At 42.0% G+C, this 19,084-nt stretch overlaps 4 protein-coding genes, 2 long non-coding RNA genes and 1 pseudogene across 7 annotated transcripts; 4 read left to right on the forward strand and 3 right to left on the reverse strand.

Moving 5' to 3' along the window:
- The first annotated feature begins 336 nt into the window (after positions 1 to 336).
- Positions 337 to 1,920, forward strand: LOC130528670 (cytochrome b-c1 complex subunit 6, mitochondrial). Of its 2 annotated transcripts, none has more exons than XM_057038298.1 (4): positions 337 to 527; positions 769 to 801; positions 1,198 to 1,359; positions 1,736 to 1,920. In XM_057038298.1, the coding sequence occupies exons 1-4, from the start codon at positions 483 to 485 to the stop codon at positions 1,766 to 1,768; spliced, it is 273 nt and encodes a 90-aa protein (XP_056894278.1). In that variant the 5' UTR covers positions 337 to 482; the 3' UTR covers positions 1,769 to 1,920. The 2 variants fall into 2 exon arrangements, with proteins under 2 accessions (XP_056894278.1, XP_056894277.1); XM_057038297.1 differs by having other exon boundaries at positions 381 to 527; positions 769 to 853.
- Positions 1,921 to 2,503: 583 nt separating this feature from the next.
- On the forward strand, positions 2,504 to 7,233 carry LOC130528663 (vitamin D3 hydroxylase-associated protein). Its single transcript, XM_057038285.1, has 10 exons — positions 2,504 to 2,962; positions 3,522 to 3,635; positions 4,086 to 4,226; positions 4,335 to 4,468; positions 4,563 to 4,769; positions 4,844 to 4,884; positions 4,982 to 5,106; positions 5,601 to 5,726; positions 5,820 to 5,917; positions 6,034 to 7,233. Exons 1-10 carry the CDS (start codon positions 2,756 to 2,758, stop codon positions 6,035 to 6,037), a joined length of 1,197 nt encoding a protein of 398 aa, XP_056894265.1. The 5' UTR covers positions 2,504 to 2,755; the 3' UTR covers positions 6,038 to 7,233.
- On the reverse strand, positions 6,673 to 9,137 carry LOC130528664 (GTPase IMAP family member 7-like). Its single transcript, XM_057038286.1, has 2 exons — positions 9,005 to 9,137; positions 6,673 to 7,959 (listed from the first exon to the last, which is right to left on the reverse strand). The coding sequence occupies exons 1-2, from the start codon at positions 9,096 to 9,098 to the stop codon at positions 6,911 to 6,913; spliced, it is 1,143 nt and encodes a 380-aa protein (XP_056894266.1). The 5' UTR covers positions 9,099 to 9,137; the 3' UTR covers positions 6,673 to 6,910.
- A 438-nt stretch (positions 9,138 to 9,575) lies between these two features.
- LOC130528665 (GTPase IMAP family member 7-like) lies at positions 9,576 to 12,353 on the reverse strand. Its single transcript, XM_057038287.1, has 3 exons — positions 11,930 to 12,353; positions 9,993 to 10,856; positions 9,576 to 9,958 (listed from the first exon to the last, which is right to left on the reverse strand). Exons 1-3 carry the CDS (start codon positions 12,021 to 12,023, stop codon positions 9,798 to 9,800), a joined length of 1,119 nt encoding a protein of 372 aa, XP_056894267.1. The 5' UTR covers positions 12,024 to 12,353; the 3' UTR covers positions 9,576 to 9,797.
- LOC130528674 (uncharacterized) lies at positions 10,818 to 11,731 on the forward strand. The gene is made up of 2 exons (XR_008951350.1): positions 10,818 to 10,985; positions 11,017 to 11,731. It is a non-coding gene; the product is annotated as an uncharacterized LOC130528674 (long non-coding RNA).
- Positions 12,354 to 12,490: 137 nt separating the features above from the next.
- LOC130528661 (GTPase IMAP family member 9-like) lies at positions 12,491 to 17,647 on the reverse strand (annotated as a pseudogene).
- Positions 15,035 to 17,907, forward strand: LOC130528671 (uncharacterized). The gene is made up of 6 exons (XR_008951347.1): positions 15,035 to 15,523; positions 15,634 to 15,677; positions 15,887 to 15,926; positions 16,014 to 16,122; positions 16,250 to 16,395; positions 17,536 to 17,907. It is a non-coding gene; the product is annotated as an uncharacterized LOC130528671 (long non-coding RNA).
- The last annotated feature ends 1,177 nt before the right edge of the window (positions 17,908 to 19,084 follow it).

Raw genomic sequence — 19,084 nt, forward strand, 5'->3', positions numbered from 1 at the left:
TGAACGGAATACATGAATCCCCATTTACTGGTCCTGATGAGATTGACTCATGCAACGGAATGAACTCTCTCCAGCTAACCTTGTTCCAGCAGACCCTTCACAAATGTATTGTAAGTAGCACATTCAACACATTAAACTGGAAAAGATCTCCCTAAATTGGGCTTTTATTTTTTAAATGTTTACAATATATAAAAAAACACATCCCTGACAATTACTCAGTGATCTCTGCACAATACACACTGTTTTGTTGTTGCAATGGGTTTAAATGAAAATGCAACTGAGGCATCTACAATGTAGATGCCGTTCTTTCTTTGATCAGCAATAAAACAATTTCTGAATACAAAATAGATGTTTTAGTTTGAAAGGTTGTCGACCGGAAGTTGTGCTTGTTCGCTGTCCGCTTCGGTACTGTGACCTGTGTGTGTCCTCCTGTACTTCAGATTTAAGCCGACGGGTTGATTAACGACAACAGCAGTGAAATCATGGTTCTAGAAGAGAAGATGATAATGAACGGAGAGCCCGATGATGTTAGTAGATCCCTATGATTCAAAACAAATCTGCCGTACCTCTATTACTTGAAGGTTTTAGCTAGCAACATAGCTAACTAAGCTAATATGTCATCTGGCTTGGGTTTATATAAGTCCTCTTCTCAGTTTTGCATGCACTAAAATCCGAATTTGGCCTCTCGGTTGTTACTTTTGAATATAAATAATTGTTCTGGGTGTTATTACGCCTGCATTGATTGATTGGGTCTAACGTCTCTTACAGGAGGAAGAAGAGGAGGAGGAGGAAGATATGGTGGTATGTGTATTGGAGATGCACACCAGCATCCTCATGCATTACTTCACAAATTGTGAGATTGCATTAATATCCCGCCACACACACGCACACACACACACACACTTTAAAAGGTCGGCTCAGGCAATATTGATGGAAATGTGGGCACAACTTCTGAGCCCACTTTTCAACAGTATTTTTGGTGAAAATGTTCAAGTCTTCTAGGTCAAGAATCTCAGGTCAGTCAGTTTATTACAAGGCTTCTTTTACACCGAGAAGTCTTCTTTTGCACCAGAAATGGCAACAGTGCAGATTATTTACAGTTCATATGGAATCATTTAGAACTACATGTTTATAATGACATTTTAAGGGAGTGATTTAACATTTGATATTGTTCTGACTGTTGTGCTATTTTTAAAGGATCCTCTTGAAACAGTGCGACAGAAGTGTGAAGAGGCAGAACACTGCCTTCATGCTCGAGAGCGTATGGAGGAATGTGAAACCAGAGTTGGCTCTCGGTCTTCAACAGAGGAGGACTGTACCGAGGAGCTGTTTGACTTCCTGCATGCCCGGGACCACTGTGTAAGTATGACAGCTTTGAAAACATTGCAGGTAAATTCTTTCCGGGAATGTTATGAACATCATTTTTGTTTACGTTTTATGCCATAAGTCCTGAGCTCTGCAGCAATCTTTTTAGGGAATGTCAATCCTTAGTGGCCTGATTTAAACTTGAAACTACAGCATCTCTAAACTGTAGAATGGCAGATTTTGTTGAAAATTATTTGTGAAAAAAAAAAATCAAAAAATAAAAAGAATAATAAACACAGACATTACACATAGACTTTGTTTAGTCTATGAGGGTTCATCTGGAAACTGCAGGCTAATTAATGGTCTAACATCTTGCACCATTTCTGAAGCCTTTCCTGCATTGATGTGTGCTCTCCTGTGTCTCCACTAGGTGGCGCACAAACTGTTTCATTCGGTGAAATGAAGCTGCCTGCTGAGCCACCGGCGACAGCTCTTCTTGAAATATGTAATGAGGAGAATACTCTGTGATATATCCTGTAACTTAAGTTAACCTGTAACGTATGTGCTCATGGGGTGTCGAGAAGTTGGTGTCTCAATAAAATATTTGAAAACCTGCGCTTGTGCAATAAGGTTAATATATGACCAAAGTTCAACAGAGGTGTTGAAAATCGTGCCTGCTGGTTTAGGAAGCAGGAACAATTTGACTGTCTCATTTTCCTATTCCAATATTTTGATTCGATTTTGTAATATTTTATAAGTGACATACGTCTGTCTTCACTAATGTGCTCTAGCTCTCAACCCCATCACAACATATTAACTTTTTGTACACTATAAATACTGTTGATATGTTCATAGAATAAATACAACTACAAGATTAGGGTTAACTCTGTCGTGACACTAGCTGTGTCACATTAAAACTAAAACTGGCATGAATATAGGTGACCTGAGTTTGTGGGGACAATACAGTACAAAAAATATCCCTGCTACGAGGAAAACAGTTCTGTTCAACGACCTCAATACTGTCAGAGGTTTTACCTTTAAGAAGGTTCATAAGAAAAAAGTTTAATGTCGCGTGAGAAATAAACACATTTAAAAGTTTTTTCATTCATTGTTATTTATTGTCCATCTTTTTTTTTTATTCGATCCTGACCGTCTGTTTTACCACCCGGAAGAGAGCGATTGACCGGAAGTCGTCACATGACACCGCGTGCCTCTCACTAAATATGACGCCTATGCATTGTGATAGATTGTTTACATACAACGTAACCGACAGCCGTCAATGTATTAGCTTCTTAAGTCAAGTAAAAGATTTAAAAGTTGTGTACCGACTGTCAGGTCCGTAAAAAAGGTGCACTTGACTCCGCCCACTCATGTCCACGGACCAACACAGCACGAAGTTCAGGCGCAGTTCTGTTAGTCCCAGCAGCAGGTCGGTAGAACCAGGGAGGAGATGAAACTCTTCGTTCTTGATGTGGAGCTTGATAAGCGGGCCGCCTGGCTACTGACGGGTGGCGCCTGCGCCGCATGGGCTCTTGTTGGGGTGCTGCGGAATGTGTACAACCGATGGGAGGCGAACGCGAAGATCAGGAGGGCCAGAGCCCGGAGGGATGAGAGCCTCCGCCGGGCAGAGGAGGCGGTGCTGCAGTACAAGGAGTCGGTGAGAGCTGCTCTCCTCTACGAGATGAACTCAACTTTATTGTCTGACCCTGATCTGACAGCCTTCTGTTTTTCTTCCGGTTACTTTTCATGCAAAGATAAATTGTCACAGACCCTCGTCATCATCATTTTAATGTCTTTTGTGCCATATTTATTAATGCCATAGTCACTTATGTTGGTGTAAAACTCACTGAAATTAGAAATTTATGTTCATTTTTACATGAAAGAGAAAGTGTACACAAAGGTCAAACTGTTTTGCCCAAAGTATCGAAGGAGAAATTTGGGTACACTGAAATCCATTGGTAAATTGTACTCATTTTAGATGACACAGCAGTTTCAGTCTTATTTTTTACTTTGGGTCAAATAAGGAGACATAACTGACGTCTAGAGATGGCAAGTATTATAGCCTTGAAAAATCCAATCTATTCCAGTATCCTTTGATGCACTCCCCTAAATACACAACCTGCTGGGACGCCTAGCACCAGAATAGTCAATATTTGCCATGTGCAGAGAAACAACTTGGGCGTACGTAACATACTGTATGTTTGTGTGTCTTTTAGAATTCTGCCCTGGACTCTGATCAGATCTTAAAGCTGTCCCTGTCTGAGCTGTCGGCTCAACTGAAGGAAGGCCTACTAAATCCCGAGGATGTGTTTTACTCATACATGGACAAGGTTCAGCACACAGTATAACACTCATTGATTGTTTTCTAGCACAAAAAAACACTAATAATATAGAGGTGAAAAACAACAAATGGAATTTCAGAGTCCCACCTGTTTGATGTTTTTGTTTTAACACTACAGGGCGCTTAAACTTCAACCCCTGACAGCCCAGCTGGGTTTGAACAGACTTAAATTGCATAGATTTTACTGTATTTTATAAAAATACATTCTATTGATTCCAACAGTGTGTTGGTTTGTATCTGTTTTAAATGTTTAAATATAGAATTATTCAAAATATTTTTACTCATTATCAAGGCTGTAAAGTGCAATGACAGGAAATATTTTGATGCTTGAGAGGTTTTTTCTTTACAAGGTGAACTTTTCAGCTGTTTGATTGTTTTGCCTTTGAGGCAATTTTCTCCATTTTTGCAAAGTAAATATTTAATCTGTCTTTTGTTACAGGCTCTAGACGTCCACAAAAAACTAAACTGCTGCACAGCGGTCTTATCAGAGAGTTTTGACCAAATAAAAACCATTGCCTCCAAAAAGGAAGGTCTCCTTTATGGCGTTCCTGTGAGCATCAAAGAAAATATTGCATGCGAGGTATTGTGACATCCCATTTCTCCCTCAGGATGGCAGCTGTTGTTGTCTGTAGGCCTTTAGTGTGCTGATATTTGACCATGCTGTTTTTTTTGCACGTTATGATACAAGAACTATGACACTTCCTGCGGTGTGATCAGTAACCTGGAACAACCTGCCCAGGAAGACAGTGTGCTTGTTAAAGTTCTGAAAGAACAAGGAGCTATCCCTTTCGTGAGAACAAACCTGCCACAAGCCCTTTTAAAGTAATCTATTGATTTACAGGAATGTTTTATGTGTGGAGAAGGTCAGGGATGCTTATTACACATTTACTTTTGTCCTTTATCGCCCCACTTCCAGCTATGACTGTAGTAACCCAATCTATGGGCAGACTGTCAATCCCCACAATCTCCAGAAAACCTCTGGGGGTTCATCTGGAGGGGAGGGAGCTCTCATTGGAGGAGGAGGTTCCCTGCTTGGCATTGGCACTGACATCGGGGGTAGCATCCGCATCCCTGCAGCCTTCTGTGGCATATGTGGTTTTAAGCCAACAACAGGTCGGCTCAGGTAGGCATGACTGTGGCAGTCAGATTTATTTCCCATCATCATATATGTGACATGGTTTTTTTGGGTTTGGTCAGCTCTCGGGGGTTGATCCCCATTGTTCGTGGGCAAAAAACTGGTGAGTAACATTGGTATCATCTTTGCCAGCAGGTTATTTATGATGAACCATAGGTACTTACCCCTTTTGTGTGTTTGTGTTTTCATCCATACATTAGTGTTGTCATCCAGTGGCCCCATGGCTAGGGATGTGGACAGCCTGGTCTTGTGTATGAAGGCTCTTCTTTGTGGCCACATGTTTTCATTGGACCCCACCATTCCCCCCATACCTTTTAATACACAGGTGTGTGTAAAAAGAACAGTCTAATGTTAAAAAGTAAATGTTAGTAACCTGGATTGCACTGTCCATGAGGTACACTGTCAGCTGTACGTAGCCCTGATGCAAGGACACATATTGGACACATGAGATTATCCCTTCTTCGGAGTCTTCACACAATCTATCTGAGTTGTTGATTGTTGTCTTTATGGTGACTCAGAGCTAATTTCTGGAGTGGCTCTTCAGTTCACACTACCTTTTTGCCAATAAAAAATTAGTTCCCATTGTTTGAAACTGCAGTTTAGCAGATATAAACTTAACAGTATTGCTTTGGCCTAAGGTCTACTCCTATCACCGAGGTAAGGTCACACTTGGATGGTTCTGATTTATAGTTAATGGTGTATACATATTCTTACCTTTCTAAACAACCCTCATGTGAATGGACTGCTTAAAGAGAAATGCATAAAAACATTAATCAACTTTCCTTAAATGGCGATGTTTTGTATTCGATGCATACAAAGGTATACGAAGGTTCCAGGCCTCTGAGGATTGGCTACCTTGAGAATGACGGTTACACACAACCGTCTCCAAGCTTTGTCCGGGGACTCAGAGAGGTCAAAGCTGTCTTGGAGCAAGCAGGGCACACTGTAAGACAACAGGGCTCACAATGAAACATGCGTTTAGTGACTTATGACTGCATGTCATACACAATATCACTGCTCTGACGTTTGGTCCCATAGCTGGTGCCATACACTCCTCCGAAGGCTGCAGACATTATGACTGAACTGTTGGTGAAGGGCGTTTTGGCAGATGGAGCCACCAGCCTTCTTCAAAAGCTGTGAGTTGAAAGATTTTTTTGATTATTTCTTTTCTCACAAAAAAGCATCACATCAATCAGAATTCAGATTTGCTCGGTTCCAGTCTTTTTTGCGAATAAAAATACTGCTTTTGCAGTTGAAAGCAGAGTGAATGCAGTCTTCTGCTGCCTCTCTTATACAGGCGGCTACACCCACTCTCGTCATTATGAAGGTAAAAGGGGACACATGATGTCTTTGAAGATAGTCAACTGAACGTTGACCTTTCTTTTGCTGACTCACTGTATTTGAATGAAAGATAAAATCCACATCTTTGAAAGTAAATTATCATTATTACTGTCTGTGTAAATTCTCAGTCATCCAGGTCTTGTATCCAAGGTAGTTTTCTCTGTTCAATGTTAACCCAGTCCAGTTGACAGAGAAAACTACCTTGGATATCATTATTACTCAAATCGTTTTTCCCAGTGACGTAACCAAACAGCTTTACGTAAGATCTGATGATACCGTTGAGCCATCATTTTACTGGGTTCACTTCCAATCCAGCTGCAGCATAAAAGCAATGTTTAACTAATCCACATGACCTGATATAAGGAGAAATGGAAGTTATTTTTCCTGTTGTTCATAGATGTCTCTGGCTTTATTCATATCTGTGTTTCAATGGAAACCTTGAAAACCGTGGATCCTGGTTGTTCTACTCCAGATTCAATTGATGTCAGATGTGAAAATGAAATAGAAAAACCATGAATGTAAACTTAGTCAACAAAAGAAGACAAACAAATAAGCATTCAAATGTTTTATTGAAGGCCGACTACATTATTGGAAGCAGATGCTCTTTGATCTACTCTCATGCAGCATTTAATGAGTTGACACCGTGAACAGAACCCGTCAGGCCTATCGTACATGGATGCATGCACAGAATCATTTCTTTGCAATTATGGAACGATACGGCCTGATTCAGCGTTTCTGACATCAACAATCACTTAAAGTGGTGTTTGCGATTGCCTTAAATCTGAATTCTACAGAATTGTACACGGTGGACGATGTAAGTTTTTAATCCTCTCAGCTTGGCGTCGGGCGGCTTCCTCGTGTTCCTCCTTCATCCTGGCTGTCTCACGTGCCACCTCTCTGGCATGTTGCTCCCTCAGGTATTCCATCTTCTTTTCTAGCTCCCTTTCTCTCTCCTCTCTCTCTCTCCGTCTTTCCATTTCTCTCTCCTCCCTCTCCCTTCGCTTTTCCTCGTTCCATTCCTCTTTCTGCCTCTTGAACTCCTCCTCTCTTTCTTTTTTCTCCCTCTCTCGCTCAGCCTGAATTTTCCTGTTGATTTCTTCCATTTCCCTTTCATATTTCTCCTGAATTTTCCGCTCAATCTCCTCTTTTTCTTTTTGGATTTTCTCTTCCTGCTCTTTCAGGATGCGCTCTTTCTCCAGTATGAGTTTCCTCTCAGCCTGCTGGAACATCTCATTGGTGTAGTGGCTTCCTCCGTTAAAATCTACCATAGATTTGATCTTCTGCAGCAGCTCAGTGACCTGAGAGAGATTCTCCTCTTTGTCCTTCAGCTTATTGTTGAAGACATGATACCGGCCGTGACATCTGGATATGAGGTCTTGAAGTTCGACACTCTCGTCCAGAAAATCCTCAATGGTTCTCTCGTCAAGTTGGTCTCCCCCGGTAAAGAGAACCATGCTGTATTTGTCAGCTTCTTCCCCAAATGTTTCTTGAATCTTTTGCACCGTCTGCATTTCTTCAGCGGTGTACCTGCCCAGTCGAATGACCACCAGGAACACATGGGGTCCAGGGCTTGAGTACGAGATGCATTGGGACAAATCCTCTTTTGTTCTTTCCAGGGAAAACCTGGTGTCAAACAGGCCGGGGCTGTCAATGATGACCACACTCTGGTTCCCTACCATACCTCTCCCTCGACCACATTCCACAGTCATAGACTTGGCACTGAACTTTGCTTCAAAGCATTGTCGGCCCAGAATGGTGTTCCCAGTGGCACTCTTCCCAGTTCCAGTCTTTCCCACCATCACAATCCTCAGGTCCACATTGTTTTTTATCACCATTTCTGTGGACAAAAATGAACAACTTTTAAAATACACATTACTCACAATTCAGTTTTACTCGGTCCTTTTCCCACAACATTCCTTTTGCATTCATTTCCTGTTTCCTTCTTATTTGACGTTCTTTTATTATTTTACACTGTCTTTCTGTGTTCATCTGACAATTTCCTCGTGTTACGATTATGGACGTTGTTGTACATGCTTTGTTTTATTTTTGTATCTTTTGTTGTTTTTGCTGCCTTCCTGTTGTCTCTCCTTTGCTCCTGCTAACTGGGGGATCGAGCTCTCCTGGCTGGTGTGTGTCTGCGTGGGTGTGATGATCAGTTCCTGGTGGTTTCCATCGTACTCCTGGTTAAATAACCTCTACCTTGACATCCCACACAGACACATCAACCAGGAGAGCTCAACCCCCAGTTAGCAGCTTCACCTGAGACAGGAGTAGAGGAACAGGAAGGCAACAATAACAACAAACGTTCCAGAAATAAAACAATGCACGTGTCACGGTCACTTCAGAACGGCTGTGTTGAGCGTTCGCTGTGCCTTCTGCTGACCGACAAAACACAGCAGCTGCGTTCTCAGTGCTCAGCATGTTGCGACTCCAGCAGACAGCTGAAAACGAGCCCTGGCTATGATAAAATCATTAATGTATTATTTATTTTGAGATTTTTGTGTCTCTCCTATGAGTGATTTCATTTTTTTTTCAACATCTCCCCCTGTTGGCTCAAAGCTGAACTTCAAGGTGTTCCGACCAGGTCCTCTGTAATGCTGATTATTATCCAACCTGGATAAGTCAGACATACATTTGCCTTTTACAAAAGAACACTTAATAAAAACACTGAACAAACTTCCAAATAGTCACTGAAGGGGCTCAGAAAGTGACATTGATTTGAATTCTTGAATTCAGATGCTACCGTTTCCTGAGACATGATGAGTAAATGGATGGTGTACTGTTTAGAATTTTACCAAGTGCTCTCTAAAACAGCAAAACTGACTCCTGATCACAGTAACATGCAGTTGTAGTACGAGCAAGAACATGGGAGGATGACTTACCAGGGTCCATGGTGTCTGTCCTGCAGTTGAAAGCAGAGTGAATGCAGTCTTCTGCTGCCTCTCTTATACAGGCGGCTACACCCACTCTCGTCATTATGAAAGTGAAAGTAAAAGGGGACACATGATGTCTTTGAAGATAGTCAACTGAACGTTGACCTTTCTTTTGCAGACTCACTGTATTTGAATGAAAGATAAAATCCACATCTGTGAAAGTAAATTATCATTATTACTCAAATCGTTTTTCCCAGTGACGTAACCAAACAGCTTTACGTAAGATCTGATGATACCGTTGAGCCATCATTTTACTGGGTTCACTTCCAATCCAGCTGCAGCATAAAAGCAATGTTTAACTAATCCACATGACCTGATATAAGGAGAAATGGAAGTTTTTTCCTGTTGTTCATAGATGTCTCTGGCTTTATTCATATCTGTGTTTCAATGGAAACCTTGAAAACTGTGGATCCTGGTTGTTCTACTCCAGATTCAATTGATGTCAGATGTGAAAATGAAATAGAAAAACCAATGTAAACTTAGTCAACAAAAGAAGACAAACAAATAAGCATTCAATGTTTTATTGAAGGCCGACTACATTATTGGAAGCAGATGCTCTTTGATCTACTCTCATGCAGCATTTAATGAACTGACACCGTGAACAGAACCCGTCAGGCCTATCGTACATGGATGCATGCACATAATCATTTCTTTGCAATTATGGAACGATACGGCCTGATTCAGCATTTCTGACATCAACAATCACTTAAAGTGGTGTTTGCGATTGCCTGAAATCTGAATTCTACTGAATTGTACACAGTAGAGATGGAGGATAAAAGTTTTTAGTATTCTCAGCTTGGCGTCGGGCGGCTTTCTCGTATTCCCCCTCCATCCTGGCTGTCTCACGTGCCACCTCTCTGGCATGTTGCTCCCTCAGGTTGTCCATCTGCTTTTCTAGCTCCCTTTCTCTCTCCTCTCTCTCTCTCTTCTGTTTCCATTTCTCTCTCCTCCCTCTCCCTTCGCTTTTCCTCGTTCCATTCTTCTTTCTGCCTCTTGAACTCCTCCTCTCTTTCTTTTTTCTCCCTCTCTCGCTCAGCCTGAATTTTCCTGTTGATTTCTTCCATTTTCCTTTCATATTTCTCCTGAAGTTTCCGCTCAATCTCCTCTTTTTCTTTTTGGATTTTCTCTTCCTGCTCTTTCAGGATGCGCTCTTTCTCCAGTATGAGTTTCCTCTCAGCCTGCTGGAACATCTCATTGGTGTAGTGGCTTCCTCCGTTAAAATCTACCATAGATTTGATCTTCTGCAGCAGCTCAGTGACCTGAGAGAGATTCTCCTCTTTGTCCTTCAGCTTATTGTTGAAGACATGATACCGGCCGTGACATTTGGATATGAGGGCTTGAAGTTTGACGCTCTTGTCCAGAAATTCCTCAACGGTATTCTCGTCAAGTTGGTCTCCCCCGGTAAAGAGAACCATGCTGTATTTGTCAGCTTCTTCCCCAAATGTTTCTTGAATCTTTTGCACCGTCTGCATTTCTTCAGGGGTGAACCTGCCCAGTCGTCGAATGACCACCAGGAACACATGGGGTCCAGGGCTTGAGTACGAGATGCATTGGGACAAATCCTCTTTTGTTCTTTCCAGGGAAAACCTGGTGTCAAACAGGCCGGGGCTGTCAATGATGACCACACTCTGGTTCCCTACCATACCTCTCCCTCGACCACATTCCACAGTTATAGACTCTGCACTGAACTTTGCTTCAAAGCATTGTCGGCCCAGAATGGTGTTCCCAGTGGCACTCTTCCCAGTTCCAGTCTTTCCCACCATCACAATCCTCAGGTCCTCATTGTTTTTTATCACCATTTCTGTGGACAAAAATGAACAACTTTTAAAATACTCACAATTCAGTTTTACTCGGTCCTTTTCCCACAACATTCCTTTTGCATTCATTTCCTGTTTCCTTCTTATTTGACGTTCTTTTATTATTTTACACTGTCTTTCTGTGTTCATCTGACTCCAAGGTAGTTTTCTCTGTGTTCATCTGACAATTTCCTCGTGTTACGATTATGGACGTTGTTGTACATGCTTTGTTTTATTTTTGTATCTTTTGTTGTTTTTGCTGCCTTCCTGTTGTCTCTCCTTTGCTCCTGCTAACTGGGGGATCGAGCTCTCCTGGCTGGTGTGTGTCTGCGTGGGTGGTGTGTGATGATCAGTTCCTGGTGGTTTCCATCGTACTCCTGGTTAAATAACCTCTACCTTGACATCCCACACAGACACATCAACCAGGAGAGCTCAACCCCCAGTTAGCAGCTTCACCTGAGACAGGAGTAGAGGAACAGGAAGGCAACAATAACAACAAACGTTCCAGAAATAAAACAATGCACGTGTCACGGTCACTTCAGAACGGCTGTGTTGAGCGTTCGCTGTGCCTTCTGCTGACCGACAAAACACAGCAGCTGCGTTCTCAGTGCTCAGCATGTTGCGACTCCAGCAGACAGCTGAAAACGAGCCCTGGCTATAATAAAATCATTAATGTATTATTTATTTTGAGATTTTTGTGCGTCTCCTATGAGTAATTTCATTTTTTTTCAACATCTCCCCCTGTTGGCTCAAAGCTGAACTTCAGGGTGTTCCGACCAGGTCCTCTGTAATGCTGATTATTATCCAACCTGGATAAGTCAGAAATACATTTGCCTTTTACGAAAGAACACTTAATAAAAACACTGAACAAACTTCCAAATAGTCACTGAAGGGGCTCAGAAAGTGACATTGATTTGAATTCTTGAATTCAGATGCTACCGTTTCCTGAGACATGATGAGTAAATGGATGGTGTACTGTTTAGAATTTTACCAAGTGCTCTCTAAAACAGCAAAACTGACTCCTGATCACAGTAACATGCAGTTGTAGTACGAGCAAGAACATGGGAGGATGACTTACCAGGGTCCGTGGTGTCTGTCCTGCAGTTGAAAGCAGAGTGAATGCAGTCTTCTGCTGCCTCTCTTATACAGGCGGCTACACCCACTCTCGTCATTATGAAAGTGAAAGTAAAAGGGGACACATGATGTCTTTGAAGATAGTCAACTGAACGTTGACCTTTCTTTTGCTGACTCACTGTATTTGAATGAAAGATAAAATCCACATCTTTGAAAATAAATTATCATTATTACTCAAATCGTTTTTCCCAGTGACGTAACCAAAAAGCTTTACGTAAGATCTGATGATACCGTTGAGCCATCATTTTACTGGGTTCACTTCCAATCCAGCTGCAGCATAAAAGCAATGTTTAACTAATCCACATGACCTGATATAAGGAGAAATGGAAGTTATTTTTCCTGTTGTTCATAGATGTCTCTGGCTTTATTCATATCTGTGTTTCAATGGAAACCTTGAAAACCGTGGATCCTGGTTGTTCTACTCCAGATTCAATTGATGTCAGATGTGAAAATGAAATAGAAAAACCATGAATGTAAACTTAGTCAACAAAAGAAGACAAACAAATAAGCATTCAAATGTTTTATTGAAGGCCGACTACATTATTGGAAGCAGATGCTCTTTGATCTACTCTCATGCAGCATTTAATGAGTTGACACCGTGAACAGAACCCGTCAGGCCTATCGTACATGGATGCATGCACATAATCATTTCTTTGCAATTATGGAACGATACGGCCTGATTCAGCGTTTCTGACATCAACAATCACTTAAAGTGGTGTTTGCGATTGCCTTAAATCTGAATTCTACAGAATTGTACACGGTGGACGATGTAAGTTTTTAATCTCCTCAGCTTGGCGTCGGGCGGCTTCCTCGTATTCCTCCTTCATCCTGGCTGTCTCACGTGCCACCTCTCTGGCATGTTGCTCCTTCAGGTATTCCATCTTCTTTTCTAGCTCCCTTTCTCTCTCCTCTCTCTCTCTCCGTCTTTCCCATTCTCTCTCCTCTCCTCCCCTCCTTCGCTTTTCCTCGTTCCATTCCTCTTTCTGCCTCTTGAACTCCTCCTCTCTTTCTTTTTTCTCCCTCTCTCGCTCAGCCTGAATTTTCCTGTTGATTTCTTCCATTTCCCTTTCATATTTCTCCTGAATTTTCCGCTCAATCTCCTCTTTTTCTTTTTGGATTTTCTCTTCCTGCTCTTTCAGGATGCGCTCTTTCTCCAGTATGAGTTTCCTCTCAGCCTGCTGGAACATCTCATTGGTGTAGTGGCTTCCTCCGTTAAAATCTACCATAGATTTGATCTTCTGCAGCAGCTCAGTGACCTGAGAGAGATTCTCCTCTTTGTCCTTCAGCTTATTGTTGAAGACATGATACCGGCCGTGACATTTGGATATGAGGTCTTGAAGTTCGACACTCTCGTCCAGAAAATCCTCAATGGTTCTCTCGTCAAGTTGGTCTCCCCCGGTAAAGAGAACCATGCTGTATTTGTCAGCTTCTTCCCCAAATGTTTCTTGAATCTTTTGCACCGTCTGCATTTCTTCAGCGGTGTACCTGCCCAGTCGAATGACCACCAGGAACACATGGGGTCCAGGGCTTGAGTACGAGATGCATTGGGACAAATCCTCTTTTGTTCTTTCCAGGGAAAACCTGGTGTCAAACAGGCCGGGCTGTCAATGATGACCACACTCTGGTTCCCTACCATACCTCTCCCTCGACCACATTCCACAGTCATAGACTTGGCACTGAACTTTGCTTCAAAGCATTGTCGGCCCAGAATGGTGTTCCCAGTGGCACTCTTCCCAGTTCCAGTCTTTCCCACCATCACAATCCTCAGGTCCACATTGTTTTTTATCACCATTTCTGTGTACAAAAATGAACAACTTTTAAAATACACATTACTCACAATTCAGTTTTACTCGGTCCTTTTCCCACAACATTCCTTTTGCATTCATTTCCTGTTTCCTTCTTATTTGACGTTCTTTTATTATTTTACACTGTCTTTCTGTGTTCATCTGACAATTTCCTCGTGTTACGATTATGGACGTTGTTGTACATGCTTTGTTTTATTTTTGTATCTTTTGTTGTTTTTGCTGCCTTCCTGTTGTCTCTCCTTTGCTCCTGCTAACTGGGGGATCGAGCTCTCCTGGCTGGTGTGTGTCTGCGTGGGTGTGATGATCAGTTCCTGGTGGTTTCCATCGTACTCCTGGTTAAATAACCTCTACCTTGACATCCCACACAGACACATCAACCAGGAGAGCTCAACCCCCAGTTAGCAGCTTCACCTGAGACAGGACTAGAGGAACAGGAAGGCAACAATAACAACAAACGTTCCAGAAATAAAACAATGCACGTGTCACGGTCACTTCAGAACGGCTGTGTTGAGCGTTCGCTGTGCCTTCTGCTGACCGACAAAACACAGCAGCTGCGTTCTCAGTGCTCAGCATGTTGCGACTCCAGCAGACAGCTGAAAACAAGCCCTGGCTATAATAAAATCATTAATGTATTATTTATTTTGAGATTTTTGTGTCTCTCCTATGAGTAATTTCATTTTTTTTCAACATCTCCCCCTGTTGGCTCAAAGCTGAACTTCAGGGTGTTCCGACCAGGTCCTCTGTAATGCTGATTATTATCCAACCTGGATAAGTCAGACATACATTTGCCTTTTACGAAAGAACACTTAATAAAAACACTGAACAAACTTCCAAATAGTCACTGAAGGGGCTCAGAAAGTGACATTGATTTGAATTCTTGAATTCAGATGCTACCGTTTCCTGAGACATGATGAGTAAATGGATGGTGTACTGTTTAGAATTTTACCAAGTGCTCTCTAAAACAGCAAAACTGACTCCTGATCACAGTAACATGCAGTTGTAGTACGAGCAAGAACATGGGAGGATGACTTACCAGGGTCCATGGTGTCTGTCCTGCAGTTGAAAGCAGAGTGAATGCAGTCTTCTGCTGCCTCTCTTATACAGGCGGCTACACCCACTCTCGTCATTATGAAAGTGAAAGTGAAAGGGTTCTTTCCTGTAATGTGAAATCCAGTCATTGCAGAGATATTCTCAATATTTGAAGATAGAAAGTCCCTGTATGACATGGGACAATGTATTTCATTGTGAAATATTTTCTTATCACCCGAAAAGCACAAAAAGCCAGAACTTAAGCTGTCGGTTAAAATCTTGTTGACCTTGTTCTGGCAGCTGTCTGGAAGCTTCATATGTGAGCAGAGGTGGCTACACCTCCGTCTCAAAAAAAAGTTTAATATAAAGTAAAAATTTTATCTTAAGGCTTAGAAATATTCACCTACATTTCCGAAAGACTCAGCTTCAACTGGAAATTGGAATGTTTGGATTTTTAACATTTGCTTGTCCTGTACTTCTGATAAGGGGGAAGAGTCATCCAAGGTTTGATTGTACATTGTGTAAATTGACGATAAAGTTTCATCTAATCTAAACCAACCTTGGGTTGTTGAACAGTTTAATGTTTTCATTGTTTCTGTTTTAAGGGAGGGGGGCCACTGGATCCCTGCCTCAGTTTTCAAGCCTTTCCATACTATTTACCAAACTGGCTGAAGAAAACCCTCTCATTCCTCCTGAAGCCCCTAGTGAGTTGTACCCTGCAGCTTGTATTTAATGAAGTTCCTCTTGGGGATGTTGACTCGGGCCTATCAGACAGTGATTACACGTGTTAATTGCGTTTGCTTATATTTTCCAGTCTCCTCGCATTCCCCCCATCCTCAGTGCTCTCTGTGGAGTTGGGTGAGTAATAAAGTGGGTAAAGCATGCACGAGGTCTTTATGGGGTTCATCTTTTGTAATTAAAGGCTGCACCGGTTTGAGAGTGGTGCTTATTTCCACCTACGGACCGTCCACGTGGTCGTGTGGAGGCAAATACAGTTGATCAGGATGAGTGGCTGGCGTCTGTATCTGTACCTCAACATTCTAACTGTTCCCCTGCCCCTTTAATAGAACGGTTCCAAATCTGTGGAAGCAGCACGCTACTGCTGAGGTACTGAAGTACTGTACTGTACAGTAGTGCTGATGGCTGTGCACGTGTAAGTGTGTACTGAAGAAATTCTCTTGTGTTTTCAAAAAGGACTTAATTTATGAAATCATAGCAGAGTGGAGGAGGTGCAACATAGACGTGCTGCTTTGCCCGTGTATCGGACCCGCCTTCAACTTCCTGTACTGCGGAAGGCTTACTGGTAAAGTTGTGTGCTTGCGTGTGTGTGTGTGTGTGTGTGTACTTGTACATGCTGCGTACTCAGGAACAAGTTCATGTTGCCAGCTACCAACACAGTGACAGAACTGATTCTTATTTTGGTCCTACAGTTGCCGCCTCTATGACGATGATATACAATCTCCTTAACTTTCCTGCTGGAGTTGTTCCAGTTTCCACGGTGACAGCTGAGGATGAGGAGCAACTCGAGCAGTATAAAGGCAATTATCAGGACTGCTTTGACCGGTTGTTCAAGAAGGTAAATGTGTCATTACATGTGTTAACTCATGTAATTGCTTTTGCTTTTGCTTTTAATTCTTTTGCTTTTGCTTTAATTTTGCTTTTGCTTTAGTTTTGCTTTTGCTTTTGCTTTTACTTCTTTTGCTTTTGCTTTTATTGTCTTTTCTGTTCAAGGAGAATTTCCTGTTCTGCCCAGGTTGCTTTCTAACATAAATAAACTGTTCCTTCACAAGAAGCTTACATGTTTACTTGTTAGACCTTTAAGGCCATTGTTTATATAGCACTATTCATACACAAGGCAATTCCTAGTGCTCTGCAAGACATAAAATAAAAGAGATACATTAGAACAAAGCAAATAGAATATAAATAAATACATTGTAAAACTTAAAATAACGAGGGCAAATGTATTTGCTATTAGAAGGCCTTGGTAAAAAATAGATCAAAGGCCTGATTTAAAAGAATTGAGTGGGAACAGTCCTCAGGCATTCAGGACGTTGTTCCACAAGTGAGCAGCATAGAAACTAAAAGCTGCTACACTTTATTTCTCCAGGAACTCAAGGAACCATAAATAAACCTCTTCCTGAGGACATGAGGGGTCTGGATGTTTCATATTCGGCACTGAAGTAATGAAATGCATTTAGGCCTGTGGATGGAGACTGTCCCAAAGTAAACTTTTATTCCTTTTATCAGCTACATTTATCTACAAAAAAGTTTCCATGTTTCTCAAGAATATGTAGAAACCGTTACCAAGTTAGCAGGCATAAGGACGAGGAAAAAAAGAGCACAGCAGAAACCTAAAAATGAAAACAGGGTGGAGCTACCGGATAGACAACTATCTATGTCTACTGGATAGACTTCGAGATTCCTCTGGCCCCTCCATTTATTGTAAGATTCTATAAGAACACCCCCCCCCCCCCCCCCCAACTCTGTCCACACTGCAATGGCTCCCTGTCAGTTTTAGGACTGAGTTTATTGTTTATTTTGAAGTCACTGGATGTCCTGGCCCCTCAGTATCGACTCGACCTGCTGTCCACCCTGTAAGGTTTTTGCGGGCAGAGGATCAAGACACCTGTCTGCAGTTCCACGACTGCCCAGTAGGGGGAGGTAGAAGACTGCAGAGGGGCCTGTAACTCACCGGGTCTGTTGTGTTTGTGTTCAGGCTGTGTCTGGAGGTCAGGGTCTGCCCGTAGCGGTGCAGTGTGTCGCCTTGCCATGGCAGGATGAGCTCTGCCTGCGCTTCATGAAGGAGGTGGAAACTCTGGTCAAGCAGAAGAAGAAGTGAAACTCCAGAGGCCACAGGTGCCCCATGTTTCCATGAGCTGTTAAATCCATTGATGAAAATAAAGCAAAACTGTTAAATCATGAATCATGAATTAGACTCAAACTATAATTCCAAGAAAAAGAATAAAAAATAGACTATGTAGATGTAAAAGGGGAAAAAATGAGGAACTGTAGAAGCTGTACCTTACCATGCATGTTTTTTAAGTTCATACCATTGTTTAATATTCTATTAACAACATTTTAAATTCTGTGCAGTGTACATGTCTTTGTTCTCTGTCGCTGTGTCCAACACGAACGCCGAACATTTTCACTCTTCGGTGAGCGATTGTTGCTCCAATACCAGAGCAGGAAACAGGAAAGAGATAAAGGAGACTAATGACACATGGCGCCTCCATCTACAAGGCCAGTGCACCATGTCTTCATATTGTGATTATTTCTGTGCTATTGTAAATATGTGTTTCTGTTGGGTTTACATAAATTTACATATGTTTTGAACCTCTCCTGGGATGGAAAACCATTAGGGACAATGTTAGTGTTTTCCATTACAATCGGCCGTGTTTTCACTGCCGTCTCATTGAATGGAAATGGCCGTGTGCATGTGGTAGTGGGAGGAGGGCACACTAGGCGAGGAGGAGAGCTGGAATTGAGAGGTTGTTCTTAGTATTATCTGTGGCACGTAGAGAGAGAGAGAGCGACTCTCGCTGTGCCACTCAGTCAGGGAGTATTAAGCTTTAAGAGGCAGTGAAGAGACTCAGGTCTTCAGAGGGAACTTGACATTGTTCATAAATCCCTCAGGATCTGAAGCAGGGATGAGGACACACAGGCACAAAGGTAGCCTTCAAATTAAACCTTTCAAAAAAACATTCAGGCTTCAACCAATCAAAATGAGGCCGTTGTGTGTATAAATGCTGTTAATCAATCTATGAGTCGGACTTGCACCACGATGACCTGAGCTCAGAATAGCATGCGCTACTTCATGTGCATCCCGTTTTTCAAAAGTTTAAAAAGATTTTATCAGCAAATCTCAAAAAGATGTCAGAGTAAAGGACACACAAAAAGCCCATTAAGCCCTTATTTAATTAAAATGTGACGTTATCTCCAAATGTTTGTATTAAACACTGACCATTACAGTGTGCTAACCAGACGTCTCACTTTATACGGCTCAGAACTATTTCATTGGACTTTTCAAGCAGAAACCCTCAGGTGTATGAAACAAATCTAAAATAAATGACTTTTCCACCTCCTTTACGTGCCCTAACCATCAGCCTCTGCGTATATGAAGCATCGATGTGTTCAGTCCTTTTCTTGACAACTTGTAGATATGATATGTGTAAAAAAGATCTACATTTTACCTTCAATTGGGTTTCAAAGTGTACATTTAGAAAGTTTGTCTGTTTATGTCAAATCCAAATTTGTAACGGGCCCGA

The sequence above is a fragment of the Takifugu flavidus genome, chromosome 7 (genome assembly GCF_003711565.1).
Source record: "Takifugu flavidus isolate HTHZ2018 chromosome 7, ASM371156v2, whole genome shotgun sequence".
Lineage (NCBI taxonomy): Eukaryota > Metazoa > Chordata > Actinopteri > Tetraodontiformes > Tetraodontidae > Takifugu > Takifugu flavidus.

What these genes read in the sequence shown, in the direction of transcription:
- LOC130528665 (XM_057038287.1), bottom strand. Translation starts at nt 12,023, where the DNA reads ATGACGAGAGTGGGTGTAGCCGCCTGTATAAGAGAGGCAGCAGAAGAC. An exon ending in GACAGACACCACGGACCCTG is followed by an intron (nt 10,857 to 11,929) that starts GTAAGTCATCCT and finishes TTTTGTCCACAG; the next exon opens with AAATGGTGATAAAAAACAAT. An exon ending in GGAGAGGGAGGAGAGAGAAA is followed by an intron (nt 9,959 to 9,992) that starts TGGAAACAGAAG and finishes AGGAGAGAGAAA; the next exon opens with GGGAGCTAGAAAAGCAGATG.
- LOC130528664 (XM_057038286.1), bottom strand. Translation starts at nt 9,098, where the DNA reads ATGACGAGAGTGGGTGTAGCCGCCTGTATAAGAGAGGCAGCAGAAGAC. An exon ending in GACAGACACCATGGACCCTG is followed by an intron (nt 7,960 to 9,004) that starts GTAAGTCATCCT and finishes TTTTGTCCACAG; the next exon opens with AAATGGTGATAAAAAACAAT.
- LOC130528670 (XM_057038297.1), top strand. An exon ending in CATGCATTACTTCACAAATT is followed by an intron (nt 854 to 1,197) that starts GTGAGATTGCAT and finishes CTATTTTTAAAG; the next exon opens with GATCCTCTTGAAACAGTGCG. An exon ending in TGCATGCCCGGGACCACTGT is followed by an intron (nt 1,360 to 1,735) that starts GTAAGTATGACA and finishes TGTCTCCACTAG; the next exon opens with GTGGCGCACAAACTGTTTCA.
- LOC130528663 (XM_057038285.1), top strand. Translation starts at nt 2,756, where the DNA reads ATGAAACTCTTCGTTCTTGATGTGGAGCTTGATAAGCGGGCCGCCTGG. An exon ending in AAGAAAATATTGCATGCGAG is followed by an intron (nt 4,227 to 4,334) that starts GTATTGTGACAT and finishes TTATGATACAAG; the next exon opens with AACTATGACACTTCCTGCGG. An exon ending in CCATACCTTTTAATACACAG is followed by an intron (nt 5,107 to 5,600) that starts GTGTGTGTAAAA and finishes ATGCATACAAAG; the next exon opens with GTATACGAAGGTTCCAGGCC.